Raw genomic sequence first — 22,148 nt, forward strand, 5'->3', positions numbered from 1 at the left:
AAAGTAGTGACTCTGAAAGAGCTAAAAAACACTTCTAAGATAATCAAGGATGAAAAATGAGATGAGGAATGAGAAAGATGAAAAAAAGCTTTGTCATGTTACAAGGTTATATAATCAACAGCTACTAACACTACAGAGATGAGAGTAAACAAGGAAATACACCCCCTTGTGATTATCTACCGTACTACCTAACGGCAGACCTGTTTTTATCTTTGACACGTTCATGTTTACATCCTATGCTGTTATCACCTTTTATTGTACTCCCATCTTAAGGAGCGTTTAGGATTAAATAAGACCACATCTGAGTTCGATGTTATGTTTTTCGTTAGCTAAGTGTCTTGAGGATGTGACACAATAAATTACACTTCAGGCTCCATACCTATAGCATACACAGAAAAGCTGGCGAAGCTAAAAAAAAACACGACAAAAAATGTCAAGTTGTTGTCATGAAACAAGGTTTCTCTTCGAAATTTGATCTTCGGTTTTCTGTTTTACCTTGGAAAATTGGATTTCTTTCATGGAAGAGAGGGTTTCTCCTTCAAAAAGGAATTTGTTCATACATGGCACCTTGTGATTGGTAAACTATATACGTCAGTGCATTCAATGGTTGCTTCACGATAGAAAACACGAAAATGTTTTGTCTCTTAACAGCTCAATTCAAGATGCAACGCCAGTGCTTGTGTGTGTGTGTGTGTGTTATTAAAGCAAAGCCATATTGAGCTGTCTGCTGAGCCACAGATGGGAATCAAACCCCTGATTTTAGCGTTGTAAATCCGCAGACTTACCACTGTATTAGCGTGGCACCCAGTGTTTCATAAACATTATTAATGCTGTACGTCTTTCAACTTAACTTTTGATCGTGTCTTTTTATTGTGGCACTCGAAAAACATAAAAGAGAAGACAGTAGTTCAGTATTTGAAGTTTGGCCGAACCTGAAATTAAAGTTATAGGTTCGTTCATAAAATACAATATTGGCCCGGCATGGCCGGGTGGGTTAAGGCGTTCGACTCGTAATGTGAGGGACGCGGGTTTGAATCCCCGTCACACCGAACATTCTCGCCGTTTCAGCCGTGGACGCGTTACAGTATTACGGTCAATCACTCTATTCGTTGGTAAAAGAGTAGCCCAAGAGTTGGCTGTGGGTGGTGATAACTAGCTGCCTTCCCTCTAGTCTTACACTGCTAAATTAGGGACAGCTAGCGCAAATAACCCTCGAGTAGCTTCAACAAACAATTTTACGAATTTTATTTTTATTGTAACTAAACAGATTTAGTGTCACGAACGAGGTTTTTGCATACCGCAAAGAGTTATTTAAAATAGTGAATGTTTACTTTCCTTCATTAATTACTTGCATGCCTAGAAAGTGTGTTAGAAAATATATATTCGCTCTCAGCGTGAAATAGGAAGGCTTATATGTTTCAAAAAAATAGGCTTTCGATACCCGCGGTAGGCAGAGCACAGACAGCCCATTGTGTAGCAAAGTTAAACTATTACAGTGCCACACGTTAATATTTCTCACGTAGCTTATTGTGTAGCTTTGTGATTAACAATAAATAATGTTAAACTATTGTTGTATCGAACGTTAATATTTCTCATATTCAGTAATTGCAATTTACGTGTGGCCTTTGAATAAGAAACATTTCCTCATACATAACCAATTCACTTCTGATTCGCCGTATAGCCAACGATTGCACAGCAAATACGAGTAACGGTAATAATATTTAGAAACAAAACCAACTCGAGACCCTCAACGCTCAATTGTAAATCTTATGTTGTAACATTATAAATTTATTTATTTGCGAGTGACAAGTTTAATGTTTCTTAGCAAATGCATTATTGTTTTAGCGTAAAGCTATACAATAAGTTATATCCTTCATTCCACTCTGGGAATCGAACCCCGGATTTTAGCATTTTAAGTCTGTTTACTTACCACTGACTCACAGGAAATAATTGATGAAAATTCAGAAAAACTGATATATATGTCACGTAAGTGAACCGTGAGAAAACGTCTTTACTGGAATATAGTTCTTTATGAAAAGTTTACCTACTGACTTCTCAGAAGGTTGAGGGTGACCTAGTGAATAGCGTTCTCGGACTGAAACCTAAGTGTTTGTGGCTCGCCTCCCCTTTCCACAAAAACTCCTTTGATGGTTTGAGACCATAACTGTGCTATACAAAATGGTTAAATTCCACTTTATGGTCAGCACATGAAAGCTACTCAAGTGTTGGCGGGGGATGCTGCCTTGTCTCCAGTTTATTATTTCGAAAGTACAGTTTTTGACGAAATTTTTGAAACAAACAAATACTACAAAACTTTTCTTAAATAGCGTTTTACTTTGACACAAAATGGAGATTCTTACTAATCGATAAAACTAAGAAGTATATATCGTTAAATTATATTCCACAGTAGCAAGCAGCAACGACAACGTTGTGTGTTTTAAAACATATTGGTTGAATAAACTGGATTGACGATGATTTAAGTATGTCAGGTGGTTGGTTGAAAAACTTCTTCACGTCTATAAGTCAACGAAAACAAATCATTAGTTTATCCTTTGTTATACTTTCTTGATTGATTCCTGTAATTGTCTCCTAGGCCTAAAAGCTCAAGTTAAGTGTTTTTAGAACTCGTATTACCTGGTTCTTATTCGTTTCGTTCTTAACAACAACAGAGTTAAAGCCGAAAACTGCGACGTTCAAGTGCGGAAACTTGGAGCATCTGTTTGATCAGTAGAATTGAGGGTCCTAATCCTGCCTATTCTTAATTTAAAAAAAGCATATCTCAATGCAAATAAGTTGCAGTAAAGTTCAATAGTTATGCGGTTTCTCAAGTTAAAGCAACACCCGAAAAAGAGTATTGTATAAGTTTACTTATCAGAGAGACGACTTATGAAGAAATATTGATTTTATCTAAACTAACTGAGTTTAAACAGTAAAATAAATGGAGTGGATCCAATATGTTATAGTAAATTAAAGCAATCTTTGTTTCAGTCAATGGACAAGCACAGTGTGCGTATTTGTTTTCCGAACAGTGGATCATCACCTTCTAATGGAACAGCGAATTTATTAATCAAATTTTTCACTTATGATGTTTTCTGTCAACCATCTTCTTGAAATTTAGTTACAGTTGTATTTAGATATGATGTATTTATGCTTAAAAGGAAACGTCAGGTTTACTCTTGGTGAAAGCGCTACAACAAGATTGCCCGACCAGTGAAGGACGTAGATCTTTTGTTGTGTTTTGAATTTCGCACAAAGCTACTCGAGGGCTATCTGTGCTAGCCGTCCCTAATTTAGTAGTGCAAGACTAGGTGGAAGGCAGCTACTCATCACCACCCACCGCCAACTCTTTTACCAACGAATAGTGGGATTGACCGTATCATCGGCCCGGCATGGCCAAGCGCGTTAAGGCGTACGACTCATAATATAAGGGTTGCGGGTTCGCATCCCCGTCGCGCCAAACATACTCGCCCTTTCAACCGTGGAGGCGTTATAATGTGACGGTCAATCCCACTATTCGTTGGTAAAAGAGTAGCCCAAAGTTGGCGGTGGTTGGTGATGACTAGCTACCTTCCCTCTAGTCTTACACTGCTAAATTAGAGACGGCTAGCACAGATAGCCCTCCAGTAGCTTTGTGCGAAATTCAAAAACAAACAAAACCGTTTCATTATAACACCCCTACGGCTGAAAGGAAGAACATGTTTGGTGCGACGGGGATTCTAACCCGCGACCCTCGGATTACGAGTCGAACGCCTTAACACACCTGGCCATGCTGGGCCTCGACGCAGATGTTGTCTACATTCTTGAAAAAAATGAAATACACCATTACATTAATATTTTCGTTGGGAAAAGGAGGTACTATATATATATATATATATATGTATTTAAAAACCAAGAAACAAATATAGCTAGAATAGTGTCAACTCAACAGTTTTCTGGATCATGTCTTATGCAAAAGTTTGTTTGTTTTATGAATTTCGCGCAAAACTACATGAGGGCTATCTGCACCTTATGCAAAAGTTATATATATGCAGAATAAACACAAACATTCAACATAAACATGAAAAAATATAAAACAAATGCTATGCTTGGGTACAATAGAAAGAATTGTACGAACTTAGTACTCTGTAATATTCATTAGAAATGTATCCAGTTATGTAAAGTGACTTTCAGAGACAAAATCCAAGCCCACAAGCAAAAGTATTAAGGCCCTCCCTTGGAAATGGAAATTCACCTTAAGTGAGCTTATTTTCTGATTGCGATTTTACTTTATCTTGGAATTTGTGGTATTCTCATTGCAAGGATTGGAATCCCAGTATTAAAAAAGTGCGTATTTTACAAAATTCAACCTAAGTGTTATTTGACAGGTGTTGTTTTCATTACATCAAACTTAGTGAGCTTCTTACTAAAGGCGTCTCACCACATTTCTGCGTACACAAAATATATTTTCTCTATATCTTATATTGTTTTGTTTCATTAAGTATTTATGTATTTACCCTTTGTCTTATTCCTCGTGTGGCATACGTCAGGTAGAAACAAGTACTATTATTCAATACCTTAGAAACTATTGTTAGTAGGCCTATTTACCTACTATGAAGTAGATTCACGAGTTATAAATACCACTGAAAGTAAAGGAAACTGAAATGATAGTGTCATGACCAAAGGATATCATGATTGTGGAATTCTTAGTATTACCCTAAAAAAGGATGAATGACTCATTTACAACTTAATGAATACCTTTGACTAACTGCTAAACTAAAAATGTTATTTTCTGTGTGTTACATATTATAAATTATATCTCACGATCCTCCGATTCATTGCGTTTTATATTATGAGCTCAAATAGCCTGAAATTTTAGTTTATGAATTAACTGGATGTCAATATGTATCATATTTATGATATTTGTCAACAGGATTGATACACACTATTTTCCTTTTTAACAAAAATATATTTTAATATACAAAAACAATACAGTTTATAATAACGGTTATTAAAAATAATTATTATATGCAAAGTTTTACAAACTTACAAACAATGCTGAGCTTTACAAAACAATACAGTTTATAATAACGGTTATTAAAAATAATTATTATATGCAAAGTTTTACAAACTTACAAACAATGCTGAGCTTTCTAACTGGTTTGGAACTGAATATTTTATTGAACGGTTCACGATGAACGAATTAATTCTATGTTGACAGACAGGTACGCTCCACTTAACGCTAGCTTCTTCACACGTGAGCTTTTTTCACTGATGCCTTTGTAGAAATACTAACGCCAGAAGTTAATTCACTGAAGTATACGGTTTATAATGTTCGAAATCTATAAACGTTTCTGGTCAAATATCTATAGTTTCCCGGTTAGTAAGCGTTTATCAAAGTTATAGCTTCCGAGGTTTGCAGTATGCTAACTGTAATAAACTAACACTATATAAAAGTGTTTCTCCGCATTGCGTTAGTTACCTTTTATATGCTTTAGGGCGAGGTTCTCGAAAGTTCAGTTTACAACAATAATAGAAGAAACGCTAGTTCTTTCGTAAAACGTACATAGTTGATTCTTACACTCGAGAATCTTCTACAAATTTAGAAAATAGTCGGGAATTTCGCAACACGTATTGAACAGTATACGTCACATGCATTTCCAAATATATATTCAACCAAAACAAACATCGATATTAAAATACTTAATAGTAAAATCATTACATGTGCTACAAATGTAGTAAAATCTGAGAAATGATTAGACGGTGCTGAGGCAGGGCAGTTGGAAGGTAGTGTGGGCAGATCTAGGAGGAATCTTTTTATGAATCTTGGACTTTTTCATTTTGCAAAGCCTTCTGGAGGTCTTAGGAAACTCTTCTTCTTTATCTATGATGGCTGTCAAGATGGGGGAATTGATGAAGATCACCGTATGTCTATAGAACCTGCAGAGACTGCCTCACTTGATCTCAGACATTCTAGCCTGCATGGAAGAAACAGGAAACCCGCAATAATGACGAGATCCATCACCATTAACTATGTTTTTGATTAATAAGAGAACAGGATCTGGCCATTTAATATCGAACTTAATGGGATAATCAAGAAACACTCTGTGATAAGAGATCCATACCTGAGCTAAGAATAAACCAAGATGTATCACTGGTGAGTAATCTTTACCAAGAAGTCATTTTGCCAGCAGATTAAATGGCATATCATCATGCAAGTTATTGGTGGAGCACAAGAAAACTTGTCTTAGAAGGGTAATACCAAGCTATGTCAAGAGTTGTAACTGAGATAAAGTTCGTAGATGAGTTCCAGCAATATCAATTACCTCACTAGCAGGGAAACTTAAGTATGAAGACCAAGTTCAGATTAAGAATGAAGAAGATCCTTGAAAAAAAAGAGGCATCTAGTTACTGTGCCAAACATTAGGGGAAAGAGATTAGTGCTTGGAGAAAGACACCCAGAAAAGCAGTGTCGTTTTGTGACGAGACACAAAAAACTCGCCATCAATGACAGTGATGGATGGGCTAGAAGGGCTCATTTATAAAAAGAGAAGCACTCAACTACCCCTCTAATACGGAGTGGAATATTGTTAGTGGCTAAACCAGAGTAAACTGTATCGTTAACCAGGTAACACAGTAAGTGTCTACTCTCCTTGATGATCGTCTCACAGACCATCGTAACACCTTAAAAATCTTGAAGAATTTACCTTTACGGATTTCTTAGATGGGCATCTTCCCATCAAGTTGTATGTTTTACTGAATTATGTACATATATATACACACACCGCATGGTCAAAAATATGTGGACACATCTTTTAATTAGTGGGTTCGGCTATTTCAACCACACCCGTTACTAACAGGTGCATAAAATAAAGCATACAGCCATGCAATCTCTAAAAACAAACGTTGGCAGTAGAATGAGTCGTACTGAAGAGCTCAATGACTTTCAACGTGGCACTGTCATAGGATGCCACCTTTCCAACAAGTCAGTTCGTCAAATTTTTGCCCTGATAAAGCTGCCCTGGTCCACTTTAAGTGCTGTTACTGTGAAATGGAAATGTCTAGCCACAAAACAGCTCAGCCACGAAACGATAGACCACATAAGCTCACAGAACGGAACCTCCGTAACGCGTAAAAATCGTCTGTTCACAATTGCAACATTCACTAACGAGTTCCAAATTACCTTATAGAGCAACGGCAGCACAAAAACTCTTCGTCAGGAACTTCATGAAATGGGTTTCCATGGCCAAGGAGCCGCACACAAGACTAAGATCACCATCCGCAATACCAAGCGTCAGCTGGAGTAGTGTAAAGCCATTTGGACTCTGGAGCAGTGGAAACGCGTTCTCTGAAGTGATGAATCACGCTTCACTGTCTGACAGTCTGAGAGACGACTCTGAGTTTGGTGGATTCCAGGAGAACACTACCTGCCTGAATGTATAGTGCCAACTGTAAATGTTTGTGGAGAAATAACGGTCTGGGTCTAGTTTTCATGGTTTGGGCTAGGCTCTTTAGCTACAGTGAAGGGAAATCTTAATGCTACAGCATACAATGACATTCTAGAGAATTATCTGCTTCAAACTTCATGGCAACAGTTTGGGGAAGGCCCTTTTTTGTTTCATCATGAAAATGCCCCCGTACACAAAGCGAGGTCCATAAGACATGGTTTGCCGAGGTTGGTGTGGAAGAACATGACTGGCCTGCATAGAGCCCAGACTTCAACCCCATCGAACACCTTTGGGATAAACTGGAACTCCGACTGTGAGCCAGGCCTTCTCGTCCGACATCATTGCCCGACCTCACTAATGCTCTTGTGGCTGAACAAGAGTGAATCCCCGCAGCCATGTTCAAAAATATAGTGAAAAGTCTTCCCAGAAGAGTGGAGGCTATTATTGCGGCAAAGGGCGAACCAACTTCATATTAATGCCCATGGTTTTGGGATGAGATGTTTAACAAGCACATATGGGTGTGATGGTCGGGTGTCTACATACTTTTGGCCATGTAGTGTATATATACATGTGTGTGTGTGTTTGAGTGAGTGAATGTGTATTTGTACACTTTCCTATTTGTATTTATACATAGGGTTAAAGTTTCATTGTTTATACAGTATGTATGGATTCTCTATTGGGTGGGCTAAGGCTTAATAAATAAACTTAGTATTTCGAAAATTATTATTTAGTCATAGTCCAAAGGAGGTCCAATTCAATCTACACTTTATCAACATTAAACTTTATTGACACATTTATGGGCAGGTCTGCCTCTTGAGTATCAGAGTATCAGATTACACAACAGAATAAGTGAAGGTTTATGTTGTGATTTTGATTTTAAGGAGCGAAAGAGTTGAAACTCTTACGTATATTTGAAGTTCACCTTAATCGAACTTATTGTTTAGCCTTGATTTACTTTCTCCTGGATTTTGCGGATTCTGAGTTATGAGGAAAGTAGAGTTAGGCATATAAATAAATTGTGTTGTGAAATTTAAGCCTAACTTCGATTTCACATTTTATTTTGTCTTATTTAACAAGCAGGGACTATTTTGATTTAGCTTACAAGGGGGATTACACTGAAACAAGTGACTTACTTACAACTTCTCATCCATACATAATCGCAAACTTCTTTCTCCGTCTCGTCAAATATTTCTGATTTGTGTATTTGCCTTTTGTTTCTTTCCTTGTGGAGCGTAATTCTGAGTACTGATACTAGGTATCTTAGGACCTTCTGATAGAGGGTCGAACCACTAATTTTTAGGTACACATCGGAAAAAACCATATAATTATGGGATATTGTCCACATTACTTTTATCATTTATGGAAAGTGTTAGTGAGTTTTCTCCACAAATTCCTGGATATTGATAGATAGTGTTGGTGAATTTTGTCTTTAAACGCTTCAATTTCGTCGGACATATGCCACTGACGCTATAGCTGCCTTATATCAGATAGCTCCATTTTAATAAACAAAACTGTCGGAACTACTTTATATATTAACATTTCTATTGACCATATTTTTTAACACAAGACCATTGTAATTGCTTTTTATCCAGTAAATACACGATCAATAAATGGATAGAAGTTTTAGGAATGCCATGTGTATCGTCAAAGACTGGTCGTGATCTATATTTTAGGATGCAGAATTACAAATCGGAAGGTCCAAGATCCAAGTTGCGATGTACTGCTGAATACTTTCAGCTGGGAAGTCTTCATAACTGTGACAGCTATTCCTGCTGTACAGTGAAAACTACCCATAGAATCAGGGGAGGCTGAGACAGTTCTGTTCTCCCCTGACTTCGCCGTTTAATCCATGCATTACATAAGGTTACAGTTAGGTTGAAAATACCAACAGAAATATAATCACAATTACTTCATTCATGTAATATCGAAAAATATAATAAGAATAGGGTTGCATTGGGTAGCTTACACTTATTGTATTAGCTTACTGGACTTTGAAACAGTAGAGCATGAATATTTGTTTAAACATTCTAATACTTATTAGCCATTGTAGAAACAAAAATGTACAAACTCTCCATGGTGAGATTAGCTTAGGTTTAAGACAACACGTACAAACTCTCTATGGTGAAATTAGGCCTATATTCAAGATAAAGCATATAGACTCTCTGTAGTGGGATCAGACCTATGTTTAAGACAAATCGCACAAACGTTTCATGGCAAGATTAACTTCTATTAGAATTCCAAGTCCTCGGAGTTTCGTCTACTCATATAAGACCGATGTTACTTTAAAAGAAGTTAGTCGTAAGCAAGTATTAATTTAAGGACATTTTTAGTTATTAACCTTCTTTACGTTTTTATGTATTAACATTCGAATCATTCTGTTTGTGATTTTAGAAAAATAAAACAACAAGCGATAAGCATACAAGCCATATTTTAATATTCAAAACACACGGAGACAAAAGGTCAGTTCGACAAAGGTCAGAGTTTAGAATTTTAAATTTTCACATTTATTTTAATTATTTGTCTACGTTTAGTCACAGCCATTATAACTTTTATCTTTAAACATGGATGTTTCTCGCTCATCACTATATGAACATATGTCATCAGATTATCCTTCTGGACTAATGAAATCGAAGAGAAAACAAAGTTCCTGACAATAATTAGAGCCTGGAAGAAACAACAAAACAAGTGTTGTTGGTTGTTGTGTTTTTTTCTCAAGATATTTGCGTTAAATAGATTAATGAAAGTCTTAATGGCGAATCTTATAGGAACAACTTCTAACAGTTTGTTCGTAGCTGGTCTCCGCTATGTATGTGGATGATTGATTAGTTTCTCTCAACCAAGGAAGCGTGGCTTATGGAAATTGATAAATCTGAAGAAAGAATTAGATTAACTAGTTCGTTTATTGCACTATTGTTTGATCAAACTGCTGATTAAGTTTTCGTAACGAGAGTCTAACACGAAGTATAAAAAACAAACAAGACAACTAATCCCAAGATATACTTAAAACATGAAAAGAATTTTTAAAACAAATAACAAGAACACACGTCATTATAAATATGTATGTATTAGCAAAAGAACCCGGCTTTTCCAGGATTATTTGGTTGACATATTCTAGATAATTATGCTGTAGATAATTATAGATGGCACTATAGTCAAATTATCTAACCTATGTAAACGTCAGTCTGTATCACGTCACGCATGATTTTAAACGTGAATCGTTTCTGAATTGGGGTGTTTTCTGTTATATTACTAATAAAAAACAAAAAAAGTAATAAACGGAGACTAAATTAAGAAATCAAAAAATATTTTTCCAGTTTTGTAGTCTAGACATTTCGTTTTATACTTTCAGTACATAGAGTAACAACGTTATTAGGCTATACTTTTGTTGCTAACAATGCGTTACAATAAGACTATGTAACACAAATTTTGTTTCTGGATAGTATGTGTTATTTCTTAATTGCTTATGTTGTAAAAGTACAGAAAAAGGCCATCATTCCCTTCAAACTTTGCTTTTGTGACCTGGATAATGAAATTTAGAAATTAATCTATTTTCTATGTAAAAAAGGACAAATTTGTACATTTTCATTTACATAAGATCTGAATAAAACAACGTATGAATCAAGATTTACATGTATTTACACTAAAGTTATACAAAAATGAACAACAATGTTTAGAAGTGAATAGTTTATCGAGATTTGCGACTGTACTATAAATAACTTGCAGGTATCAACCCCCAAATATAGTCTCCCATCATGTTTTCGTTATACGCTCCAGGTTACAGAAGCAAAGTTTGAAGAGGAAAATAGGAACAACAAAAAGTAAACATTTTGTTACATAATGTTATGACTTATTGGAACGCACTGGTACTAAACCTACTAACAACAAGTAAACATTTTGTTACATAATGTTATGACTTATTGGAACGCACTGTTACTAAACCTACTAACAAAAAGTAAACATTTTGTTACATAATGTTATGACTTATTGGAACGCACTGGTACTAAACCTACTAACAAAATGTAAACATTTTGTTACATAATGTTATGACTTATTGGAACGCACAGTTACTAAACCTACTAACAAAAAGTAAACATTTTGTTACATAATGTTATGACTTATTGGAACGCACTGGTACTAAACCTACTAACAAAAAGTAAACATTTTGTTACATAATGTTATGACTTATTGGAACGCACTGTTACTAAACCTACTAACAAAAGTAAACATTTTGTTACATAATGTTATGACTTATTGGAACGCACTGGTACTAAACCTACTAACAAAAAGTAAACATTGTTACATAATGTTATGACTTATTGGAACGCACTGGTACTAAACCTACTAACAAAAAGTAAACATTGTTACATAATGTTATGACTTATTGGAACGCACTGGTACTAAACCTACTAACAAAAAGTAAACATTTTGTTACATAATGTTATGACTTATTGGAACGCACTGGTACTAAACCTACTAACAAAAAGTAAACATTTTGTTACATAATGTTATGACTTATTGGAACGCACAGTTACTAAACCTACTAACAAAAAGTAAACATTTTGTTACATAATGTTATGACTTATTGGAACGCACTGTTACTAAACCTACTAACAAAAAGTAAACATTTTGTTACATAATGTTATGACTTATTGGAACGCACTGTTACTAAACCTACTAACAAAAAGTAAACATTTTGTTACATAATGTTATGACTTATTGGAACGCACTGGTACTAAACCTACTAACAAAAAGTAAACATTGTTATATAATGTTATGACTTATTGGAACGCACTGGTACTAAACCTACTAACAAAAAGTAAACATTGTTACATAATGTTATGACTTATTGGAACGCACTGGTACTAAACCTACTAACAAAAAGTAAACATTTTGTTACATAATGTTATGACTTATTGGAACGCACTGGTACTAAACCTACTAACAAAAAGTAAACATTTTGTTACATAATGTTATGACTTATTGGAACGCACAGTTACTAAACCTACTAACAAAAAGTAAACATTTTGTTACATAATGTTATGACTTATTGGAACGCACTGTTACTAAACCTACTAACAAAAAGTAAACATTTTGTTACATAATGTTATGACTTATAGGAACGCACTGGTACTAAACCTACTAACAAAAAAAGTAAACATTGTTACATAATGTTATGACTTATTGGAACGCACTGTTACTAAACCTACTAACAAAAAGTAAACATTTTGTTACATAATGTTATGACTTATTGGAACGCACTGGTACTAAACCTACTAACAAAAAAGTAAACATTGTTACATAATGTTATGACTTATTGGAACGCACTGTTACTAAACCTACTAACAAAAAGTAAACATTTTGTTACATAATGTTATGACTTATTGGAACGCACTGGTACTAAACCTACTAACAAAAAGTAAACATTGTTACATAATGTTATGACTTATTGGAACGCACTGGTACTAAACCTACTAACAAAAAGTAAACATTTTGTTACATAATGTTATGACTTATTGGAACGCACTGTTACTAAACCTACTAACAAAAGTAAACATTTTGTTACATAATGTTATGACTTATTGGAACGCACTGGTACTAAACCTACTAACAAAAAGTAAACATTGTTACATAATGTTATGACTTATTGGAACGCACTGGTACTAAACCTACTAACAAAAAGTAAACATTTTGTTACATAATGTTATGACTTATTGGAACGCACTGTTACTAAACCTACTAACAAAAAGTAAACATTTTGTTACATAATGTTATGACTTATTGGAACGCACTGGTACTAAACCTACTAACAAAAAGTAAACATTTTGTTACATAATGTTATGACTTATTGGAACGCACTGTCACTAAACCTACTAACAAAAGTAAACATTTTGTTACATAATGTTATGACTTATTGGAACGCACTGGTACTAAACCTACTAACAAAAGTAAACATTTTGTTACATAATGTTATGACTTATTGGAACGCACTGGTACTAAACCTACTAACAAAAAGTAAACATTGTTACATAATGTTATGACTTATTGGAACGCACAGTTACTAAACCTACTAACAAAAAGTAAACATTTTGTTACATAATGTTATGACTTATTGGAACGCACTGTTACTAAACCTACTAACAAAAAGTAAACATTGTTACATAATGTTATGACTTATTGGAACGCACTGGTACTAAACCTACTAACAAAAAGTAAACATTTTGTTACATAATGTTATGACTTATTGGAACGCACTGTTACTAAACCTACTAACAAAAGTAAACATTTTGTTACATAATGTTATGACTTATTGGAACGCACTGTTACTAAACCTACTGGCTTTTCAATATATTAGATATTATTATTTCAGCAACCATTTCTTTTCAATGCGATTTTTCGCCAGTTTACCTCATTAAAAAGGTGCGGTCGCGCACGCACGTGCATAAGATAAATAATAATTCCCAGTTGCACACCATTAGGGTTCATTTAGTAGGAGTGCAAAATTTCAGGTTTCTGTGTTCTTTTCCCTTGGAGCTAAGATAGTCATATATTCCTTTCTATGTGTTTTTTGTTAATTTTCCTCATTAAAAAGATGCGCACATGCACGTGGATAAGAAGTAATACCCAGGTGCATGACGTAGGTGAGTGTCTTCTGTGTGTGATTTCTATTAGTAATATTCAGGGCCCGGCATGGCCAAGCGCGTTAGGGGCGTTCGACTCGTAATCCGAGGGTCGCGGGTTCGAATCCCGGTCGCATCAAACATGCTCGCTCTTTCAGCCGTGGGGGCGTTATAATGTTAAGGTCAATCCCACTATTTGTTGGTTAAAGAGTAGATTAAGCGTTGGCGGTGGGTGGTGATGACTAGCTGTTTTCCCTTTAGTCTTTCACTGCTAAATTAGAGACAACTAGCACAAATAGCCCTCATGTAACTTCATAAAAGCGCAAAATTCATAACAAGGAAACATGAAACTGTGCTTTATTGTTCGCAAATAACATTGAAAGGTTTAGACTGATCGTTGGCTGCGATATAAATGCTAGTGTGATGTTCCTCTCATCGTACTGACTGATCATTATGAAATGGCCTGGTAACCTGGGAAATGGCTTCAAATTTGTGGCATTTAGAAGTGTATTTTATTACGTGTTTTTCTCTCAGTCTGTTGACAACAGTTGACGATTATTGTTTTAATGAGTATCGTATTTTAACTGCCCTTACTAGTAGAACTTAATAAGGGATGTCCTCGAATACCCCGGAGAATAAATGATCATTCATGACAACGTTACTGTTACGTCTTTACATTCAACAACATTCCATTGAAAGTCAGAGACCTTTTCTCCTACAAATTGTCTCGTTGACAAACCATGACCCGAATTTAACTCTGCATTTATAGGACTCGAGTAGTAATTTGAACGATCACATGTCTTATTTTATATATCCAAGTAAATGGAATCGCAGGAAACTGTTTGTTTGTGTGTGAGGAGGGCCAGCCAAATTGTCATTGAGGAATTTCAACAAGTTCACATATAAAATTTTTTATTTACATGCCGTGATAGGTAATATACAATTATTGTCAATGTTGTATTGGTATAGAAATTAATTAATTAAAAGATTTTAGAAAATATTCAAATCACCATAAAACATGTTCACAAATTTAATAACGTCAGGCTAAAAAGAAAAACAAAAAACAAGAAGCACTTTCATGGTTCGTTGTTTTATATTACAATATTTTCTTTTTTTTTAAATAAATTACATAAATACTGTTTTGTTTTACTTTAATATTCTGGTTACCAAATATTCAAACTCCATCCACGATATTTTGTACTGGGGAGATACTTTAAATACTTGGAGTAATAAAGTGTTATTTTAAGTCAATCATAATGTGAATAAACTCTAACTTCTATAAATTGGATTTCGTTAAAGTAGCGTGTTTTATGATAAAAAAAAAGTAAACGAACGTAAATCCACGCAAAAAAAAATTGTACAGAACAAACTGTCGTGGACGTTGCGATTTATATATTTTAGGAATGTAATTGTAATATATTGGTATAATTATCCGATCGTCGTTCTGGCGTAACTTAACAGATAATAAAAAAACAGTAATATAAACAGTACTGTTAGCACTAATGGTAAGTACGATATACGTCATTTTTTGAAAGCCTTCTCCCCCCAGTGACACATCGGTATGTCTGCGAATTAATACTGTTAGAAATCGGGTTTCGCTCCCTGTGGTCGGCAGATCACAGATAGCTCTTTGTGTAGCTTTGTGCTTAAATACTACACAAACAAATAATCTTTAGGAAAACGCGAAAAATATTTTGGAAAGGCCTGCCCTCTGTACTTTTCCCCAAGTCTTTTAAGTTTCTTGTTGATATCTTATTTTTTCATCATTATTTTGTATTTAATTATGACCTTAGGAATATTGTACGTGTATTTTTTTCATGGCAACAAGGATCTTAGAGAAGACACTGCTGGTTCAGCTGATGCTTACGTTGTAGTGTATTCTGTAACGGAAAGAGAAACTTTTGAAATTGCCGTGGATATTCTTTTCGGTCTCCGGGAACGAGGTTACACGTCAATAAGGGCAGTTATCCTGGTAGGAAATAAATCTGATCTTGTACGTTCGAGAACAGTTTCTATAGTCGGTAAGTACTTGACTATTTATAAATTTCTGTTTGTACTCTACTAACGAGGCAACACGACAAAAAGTCAGTGATCCTGGTCGAAAATACGTTTGATGTTGTTAGTTCAAATACAGTTTCGACAGCAATTAATTACTTTGTTTATAAACTTTCTCTCTGACTGCCTAAGCCCAGACATCGTGAGAATTAGAGCTGTAATCCAAAGTGAAAACAAACATGTTCGAAGACACTTTCGAGAGAAGCAGTCTTAATTGACCAAAACAACCCTCGCCTCAACCAACACCCCCGGGGAAGTCAAGATATCCTTACTTAGCTATTAATTAATCTCCGGTTGTATTACCACTTTCTTCCATACTGTGTCTACGTAAATTACTTGTTCCAAATGATGACAAGCATTGCTATTCATGATAAACTTGTAATAACATTTTTATTACCTATTCAAATCGTCTCTAAACTTTATTGTCTCAAAATTGGTTCCTCTTCACCTAGTTCTCTGAAACAACTCAAAACGTCTTTAAAATTTATTGTCTCAAAATTGGTTCCTCTTCACCTAGTTCTCTGAAACAACTCAAAACGTCTTTAAACTTTATTGTCTCAAAATTGGTTCCTCTTCACCTAGTTCTCTGAAGCAACTCAAAACGTCTTTAAAATTTATTGTTTCAAAATTGGTTTCTCTTCACCCAATTCTCTAAAATAATTCAAACCGTCTTTAAACTTATTGTTTCAAAATTGGTTCCTCTTCACCTAGTTCTCTGAAACAACTCAAAACGTCTTTAAACTTTATTGTTTCAAAATTAGTTTTTCTTCACCTAGTTCTCTAAAACAATTTAAACCCTCTTTTAAACTTTATTGTCTCAAAATGGCTCCCTCTTCAGCCAGTTTTCTTGATGAAACACCTTTTAGCTTCCTTGTTTCAATGGACAGTGTTGGAATAATAGGGACACAAAGCAACTGGGGACACAAACGAACGGTTTCATATTATTTCAATAAGAATTAAACTTTTTCTACATTTTATTAGACGTAAAAATAAATAAATAACTTTTAACTACCTGGGAATTTTCATTCAAGCGCGAGCGCCAAGTAAAATAAGGAGAGGCCTATCTTCTTCTGTCACTTACTGGCTCATCAGGCTCGCTTGGATATGCACACCTAGCTGTTGTCTAGGCTTATTTGTATGGTGTAAAAAAACGGTGAGAGAGCCTTAGCTCTTCTATCATTGGTCCAGACAAAGTTATTCAGACACAAAAACAACAGGAAAAGAACAGACTTGGAGCCTACTTCTGGATATGAAAAACATGTTCAAGTATAGCGTAAAAAAGATACACATTTTTGTAACAAAATGAGAGAGAGAAAAAAAACTACTTTTAATCAGCAGTTAATAGCAAAAGACCTTTTTATTTCAGCCAAGTTTTGTATTTACGACTTCATTAGAATTGATATGTCAAAAAATAGGTTTGTACGTAGAGCTACATAAAAGTTAATAGTTCAAAATCAGATTTTGTACTTACGGATCATCAGAGTTAATATGCCAAAAAATAAGATTTGTACTTACATATTCATTAGAGGTAATATGTCAAAAAATAGATCTTGTACTTACGGTTAGATTAGTAGTTCGAAAATAGGTTTTTTGCACTTACGGCTTCATTAGAATTAATATGTTAAAAAATAGGTTTTGTACTTACCGTTACATTAGAGTTAATAGTTCAAAATAAGTTTTGTACTTACGGTTTCATTAAGGTTAATAGGTCAAAATATGTTTGGTATGAAACACATAATAAAATAAGGGTTGCAGAAATATTTTGAACCCACACTAGGACTTGGGAGGCGGCCGCCCCTGTTACAACCCAAAAAATAATGTTTTTAATACATTTTTACATTGAAACTTCAGATTTCGTGCTGTTTCGTCTATTTCACTTTACTTACAAAAGGATGATTACCTGGCGATCGTTCCATTCATTTCGATTAAATTTATAAATTACAGATTTTTGAATATATATTTTATACAACAATAAAAACACCAGTAATTATTTTATATCTAATGTATTTTAACATATTTATAGCGTCAGCTGATTAACTAATTAAATTCACACTTATCTCAAACTGCGAAAAATTAAAACTACGTTTTAGAAGTAATTAAGTTTATTCATTCAGAATAAATTACGGACTTGAAGAAAATCACCTTAGATTAAGAGCGTGATTATAATTAACCCACGAAGAGAGAAGCACACTTTGAATCTTCTACAACTGCTATAAACCAGTTTAAATATTATATGTAAACAGGATACCTTGAGAACCTTTCAGCTGCTATATACCCGTGTAAAAATCTGTACAAACAGGGTATTTTGAAAATTATATCGCAGCTTAGCTGTAAAAAATGCTTTTTTGCAGCCAATAAATCAACACTTAATAAAATTTCTTAACTCCTTCACTTGTCATACATCTATAGATAGCAACTCTCCTAGTGGCAGGTTTAGGTTTAGATATGTCCTCTGATAGGCCAGTGGTAAGCTTCCAGACTCAAACCTCTGGGGCCTCGATCCATGTTGTGGACAAAGTGCAGCTCGCCCATCGTGTGACTTTGTGCTAAAACCAGTAACAACATTTTTAGATACACAATTTAAAAAGAAAACGCATATTTCTGTATTTCATTACATGGTTGAAATATGAAACTGATAGTAAACTTTGGAAACTTTGAAGAGTGAAAACCCTTTCTTTCTGATAACTTCCTAAAGTGGAAGGATGTGTCCACGGTACTGATAGAACAAAGTTTCTGTGCCTCAGCTGTTAGTCTATACGAAAATAAATTATCATTTCTGGTTATACACAATGATTGTTATAAAAAAAACATTGAGTTAGAAGTTTCTTAATTTCTTAAATTGGATAAAAAGTTGAGAGAACATCGAGATAACCTTCTGTTTCACGTCACTTTTTAAGAGATTATTCATTGAAATTTACATAATTTTATTTAGATTTTAACGTTTCATTCTCTGTCTTTCAGAAGGCAAGTCTGTCGCCATATCATACGAAAGTAAATTCATGGAGACATCAGCAGTCATCAGCCATAAGACTGATGATTTACTTGTTGGAATTGTTACCCAGATACGTCTTAAAAACCAGCAGAAGAAGGAATTCAACCATTTCTCTCCAACCGGTAGAGGTCATAGGTATCATAGCAAGAGTTCCTTATATGGAGCCAGCAGACGAGCTCGGGATATGTTGTACAAGTTCTTAGGAAAAGAGAGATACAAGTCAAAATCTTGCGATAATCTCCACGTGTTATAGTTCTTTGCTTATTTTGCTTTTTAATATTGAATTGTGTGCAAATTTGGTGTGGGGTTTCTAGCAATTCGACCTATCGCATCAATAGTTTTCTAATGTTATTAAGTGGACCGTTTAAGTAAATTTGTTGGAAAATAATAACCAATATTAGAACTCCTTAGAAAACATATCAAACCTTTCTTGATCATGAATTTACAACCCAACAAATTTAACTTAAATACTGCCTTTGGTAGTAAAATATAATTTATATGATTTTACTGGCGTATTGACATTTGTAAGTCTCTGTTGTTGTTGTTTTTTATTTTAGCCTCTGCATCAGAAGTTTATCCCATGTTCTATTGACCCTTTCTTCTACCAGCATGTTTGACCTCAATGGTTCTCAAACTTTTTTGTCAACAGACCACTTACCGATCCTACCTTACTCACTTTTGCTGGGCACATTAAAAACTTACTAAATACAGAATTAATTGAAAATATAGCGTTACTTTTTATGCGACATGCATTTTGGACCAGCTCTTAGACCACCTGAAGGACCCTCTCGAAAACCACTAGTGGGTATCTAGCTTAAGACGGAAGAAATAGAAGAAAAATGGTGACTTTCCGATTACATATCTGCATGTACTGAAAGTACAATACCGTTTATATTTCTTAATAAAGTATTAACTTGTTTGCAGTTGAGTACTGATCTTTACAGCTTACCTTATATCAGTAACGATCGAGAGCATTATCAGATTGGAAGAAATAATTTCAACGTTTGTACACTCATAAAAGCGTTTAGGCCTACCAATTGATAACTGTCGTCAAATCGAGCTATCACAGTTTTCCTCACCTTACTGATGTTTTTATTTTTATCCTCTACTGAAAGAAATGCGTGTCTACCGACAGAGTAAAGGCCAAAAAGTGCATCTCGAATTTTATTTGACGTCTTTATTATATTATATGTAAGTTATCGTAAACCTGACGAATATCTATCGTATTTTCCATGGATAACCGCTGATTCTATTACGTATCAAACTATTTATGATAAGTATTTTTGTAAACTGTTTGTGGATTGTTGCGAAAAACAAAAGTTTGATATAAAACAAGTAATTAGGCCAGTACAGGTAAACACCACTTCCCAAAGTAACCTGTAAACATTATTGGAAATAACAAAAGTTACAAGATTAAATATTACAGTTATGTGAATATATTATTGGAAGTAGTAACTTACTTTGGTATATCTTTATTATATTGTAATGTGTTGTAACCATTACATTAATCCTAGATTAATTCATGTTTTCATGTTGTGTGTTTGTGAATTTAGTTAGTTGTTCGTGAACTGTTCCCATACTTGTGGAGTTAGGAGGACCAAACTTGGCAGGTGGAACCAGAGTGACAGGTGCATCTGGTGTCCTTATCTGTATAACTCAGCTTTCTTATCAAAGGGACTTAAAACTTGCCGGTAAAATTACTCAGCCATAACGTGAGTCTAATAGTAGACTTACAGAGTCGTTAAACTTGAATGTGGCATCAAAATTTGTGTTTATGGCCACCACAGAATCTTAGGGGGTGAAATGGTTGAAATTTGAATCTGATGGTAAACTCTGGAAAGTTCATACTTATAGTATTATTACTACTGGCAAAGTTTCATTTTTTCTCTAAATGATTTTTTCTTGATTAAACAAAGCTCTTTATCCATTCACAAACTAGCAGGACCAAATTTTACACTCATGTTTGGATACTATGAGCGGATAGGCTGACGTACGGACCTTCCCCGAATTACTGTAGAAGTGATTGGTGGTAATGGAGGGGATTTAATTGGTACATTGGAGCCACTGTGTTTCATGACTGGTTCATTAAACCATTCAGTGGAGCGTGGATATTCTGTGCTTTTTAAGTTTTACACAATCGAGTTTACATTTTTTGCCGAAGCGAATAAGCAAAATTTGTAATCTAATAAAATGTGGGAAATACGTTACGTCAGATCTTATAGCAACATTCTATAAAACTCGGAAAAATACTGTCACTAAATTAGGAGTAAAAAATATCCTAGTTTTAACTTAAATAAATTATGTAAACATTAAGATTCGAAGGTTGTGTTTTGTACTTTATGTACTTTAATCAATCAAATATAGCATTTGAATTTTTAGTTGATATGAACCACGATTTCATACAGTGGATAGAAATATTAACGGATATGTCTACTCAAATATTTGAATAAGTTATCATAACCTATTCATTAAATGTATTTGGTTTGTTTTGAATTTCGTGCAAAGCAACACGAGGGCTATCTGCACTAGCCGTCCCTAATTTAGCAGTGTAAGACTAGATGGAAAGCAGCTAGTCATCACCACCCACTGCCAACTGTTGGGTCACTCTTTTACCAACAAATAGTTGAATTGACCGTCACGTTATAACGTCCTCACGGCCGAGATGGCGACCATGTTTGGTGAGACGGGGATCCGAACCCGAAACCTTCATATTACGAGTCTAGTGCTCTAACCACTTGGCCATGCCGGGCTTCATTGAATGTAAGTGATGTAGCTCTGCATGAACGCGAGTTTTAAACGTTTTCAGGCAAATTAAACTTTAAAATGTGCAAAATCACGGATCGCTTTTTAGAAATTATTTAGTTTACAATAAAGTTCGTATTACTGTTGAGAAACCTAGAAATTACGATTCAGTTTGTCAACTTACAGATACATTGATTACAACTTATTAAGAGTTAGTCTTTGGATCATGTAATATTAGATTAGATTCCATACTAATCACATGAAGTCAAGATGCAAAGACGTATCTGGCTATGCCCATAACGGTATGTCTGCAGACTT

At 34.7% G+C, this 22,148-nt stretch overlaps 1 protein-coding gene across 1 annotated transcript in view; it reads left to right on the forward strand.

The window, feature by feature from the left end:
- Nucleotides 1-20,462, forward strand: part of LOC143250254 (uncharacterized) — a 46,760-nt gene extending 26,298 nt beyond the window's left edge. Inside the window, exons 3-4 of the mRNA XM_076500725.1 lie at nucleotides 15,870-16,062; nucleotides 19,058-20,462. Of these exons, the coding sequence (XP_076356840.1) occupies nucleotides 15,870-16,062; nucleotides 19,058-19,341 (477 nt within the window). The 3' untranslated portion in view covers nucleotides 19,342-20,462. The remainder of the gene's footprint in view (nucleotides 1-15,869; nucleotides 16,063-19,057) is intronic.
- Nucleotides 20,463-22,148: the final 1,686 nt, after the last annotated feature.

The sequence above is a fragment of the Tachypleus tridentatus genome, chromosome 5, assembly GCF_004210375.1.
Source record: "Tachypleus tridentatus isolate NWPU-2018 chromosome 5, ASM421037v1, whole genome shotgun sequence".
Classification (NCBI taxonomy): domain Eukaryota; kingdom Metazoa; phylum Arthropoda; class Merostomata; order Xiphosura; family Limulidae; genus Tachypleus; species Tachypleus tridentatus.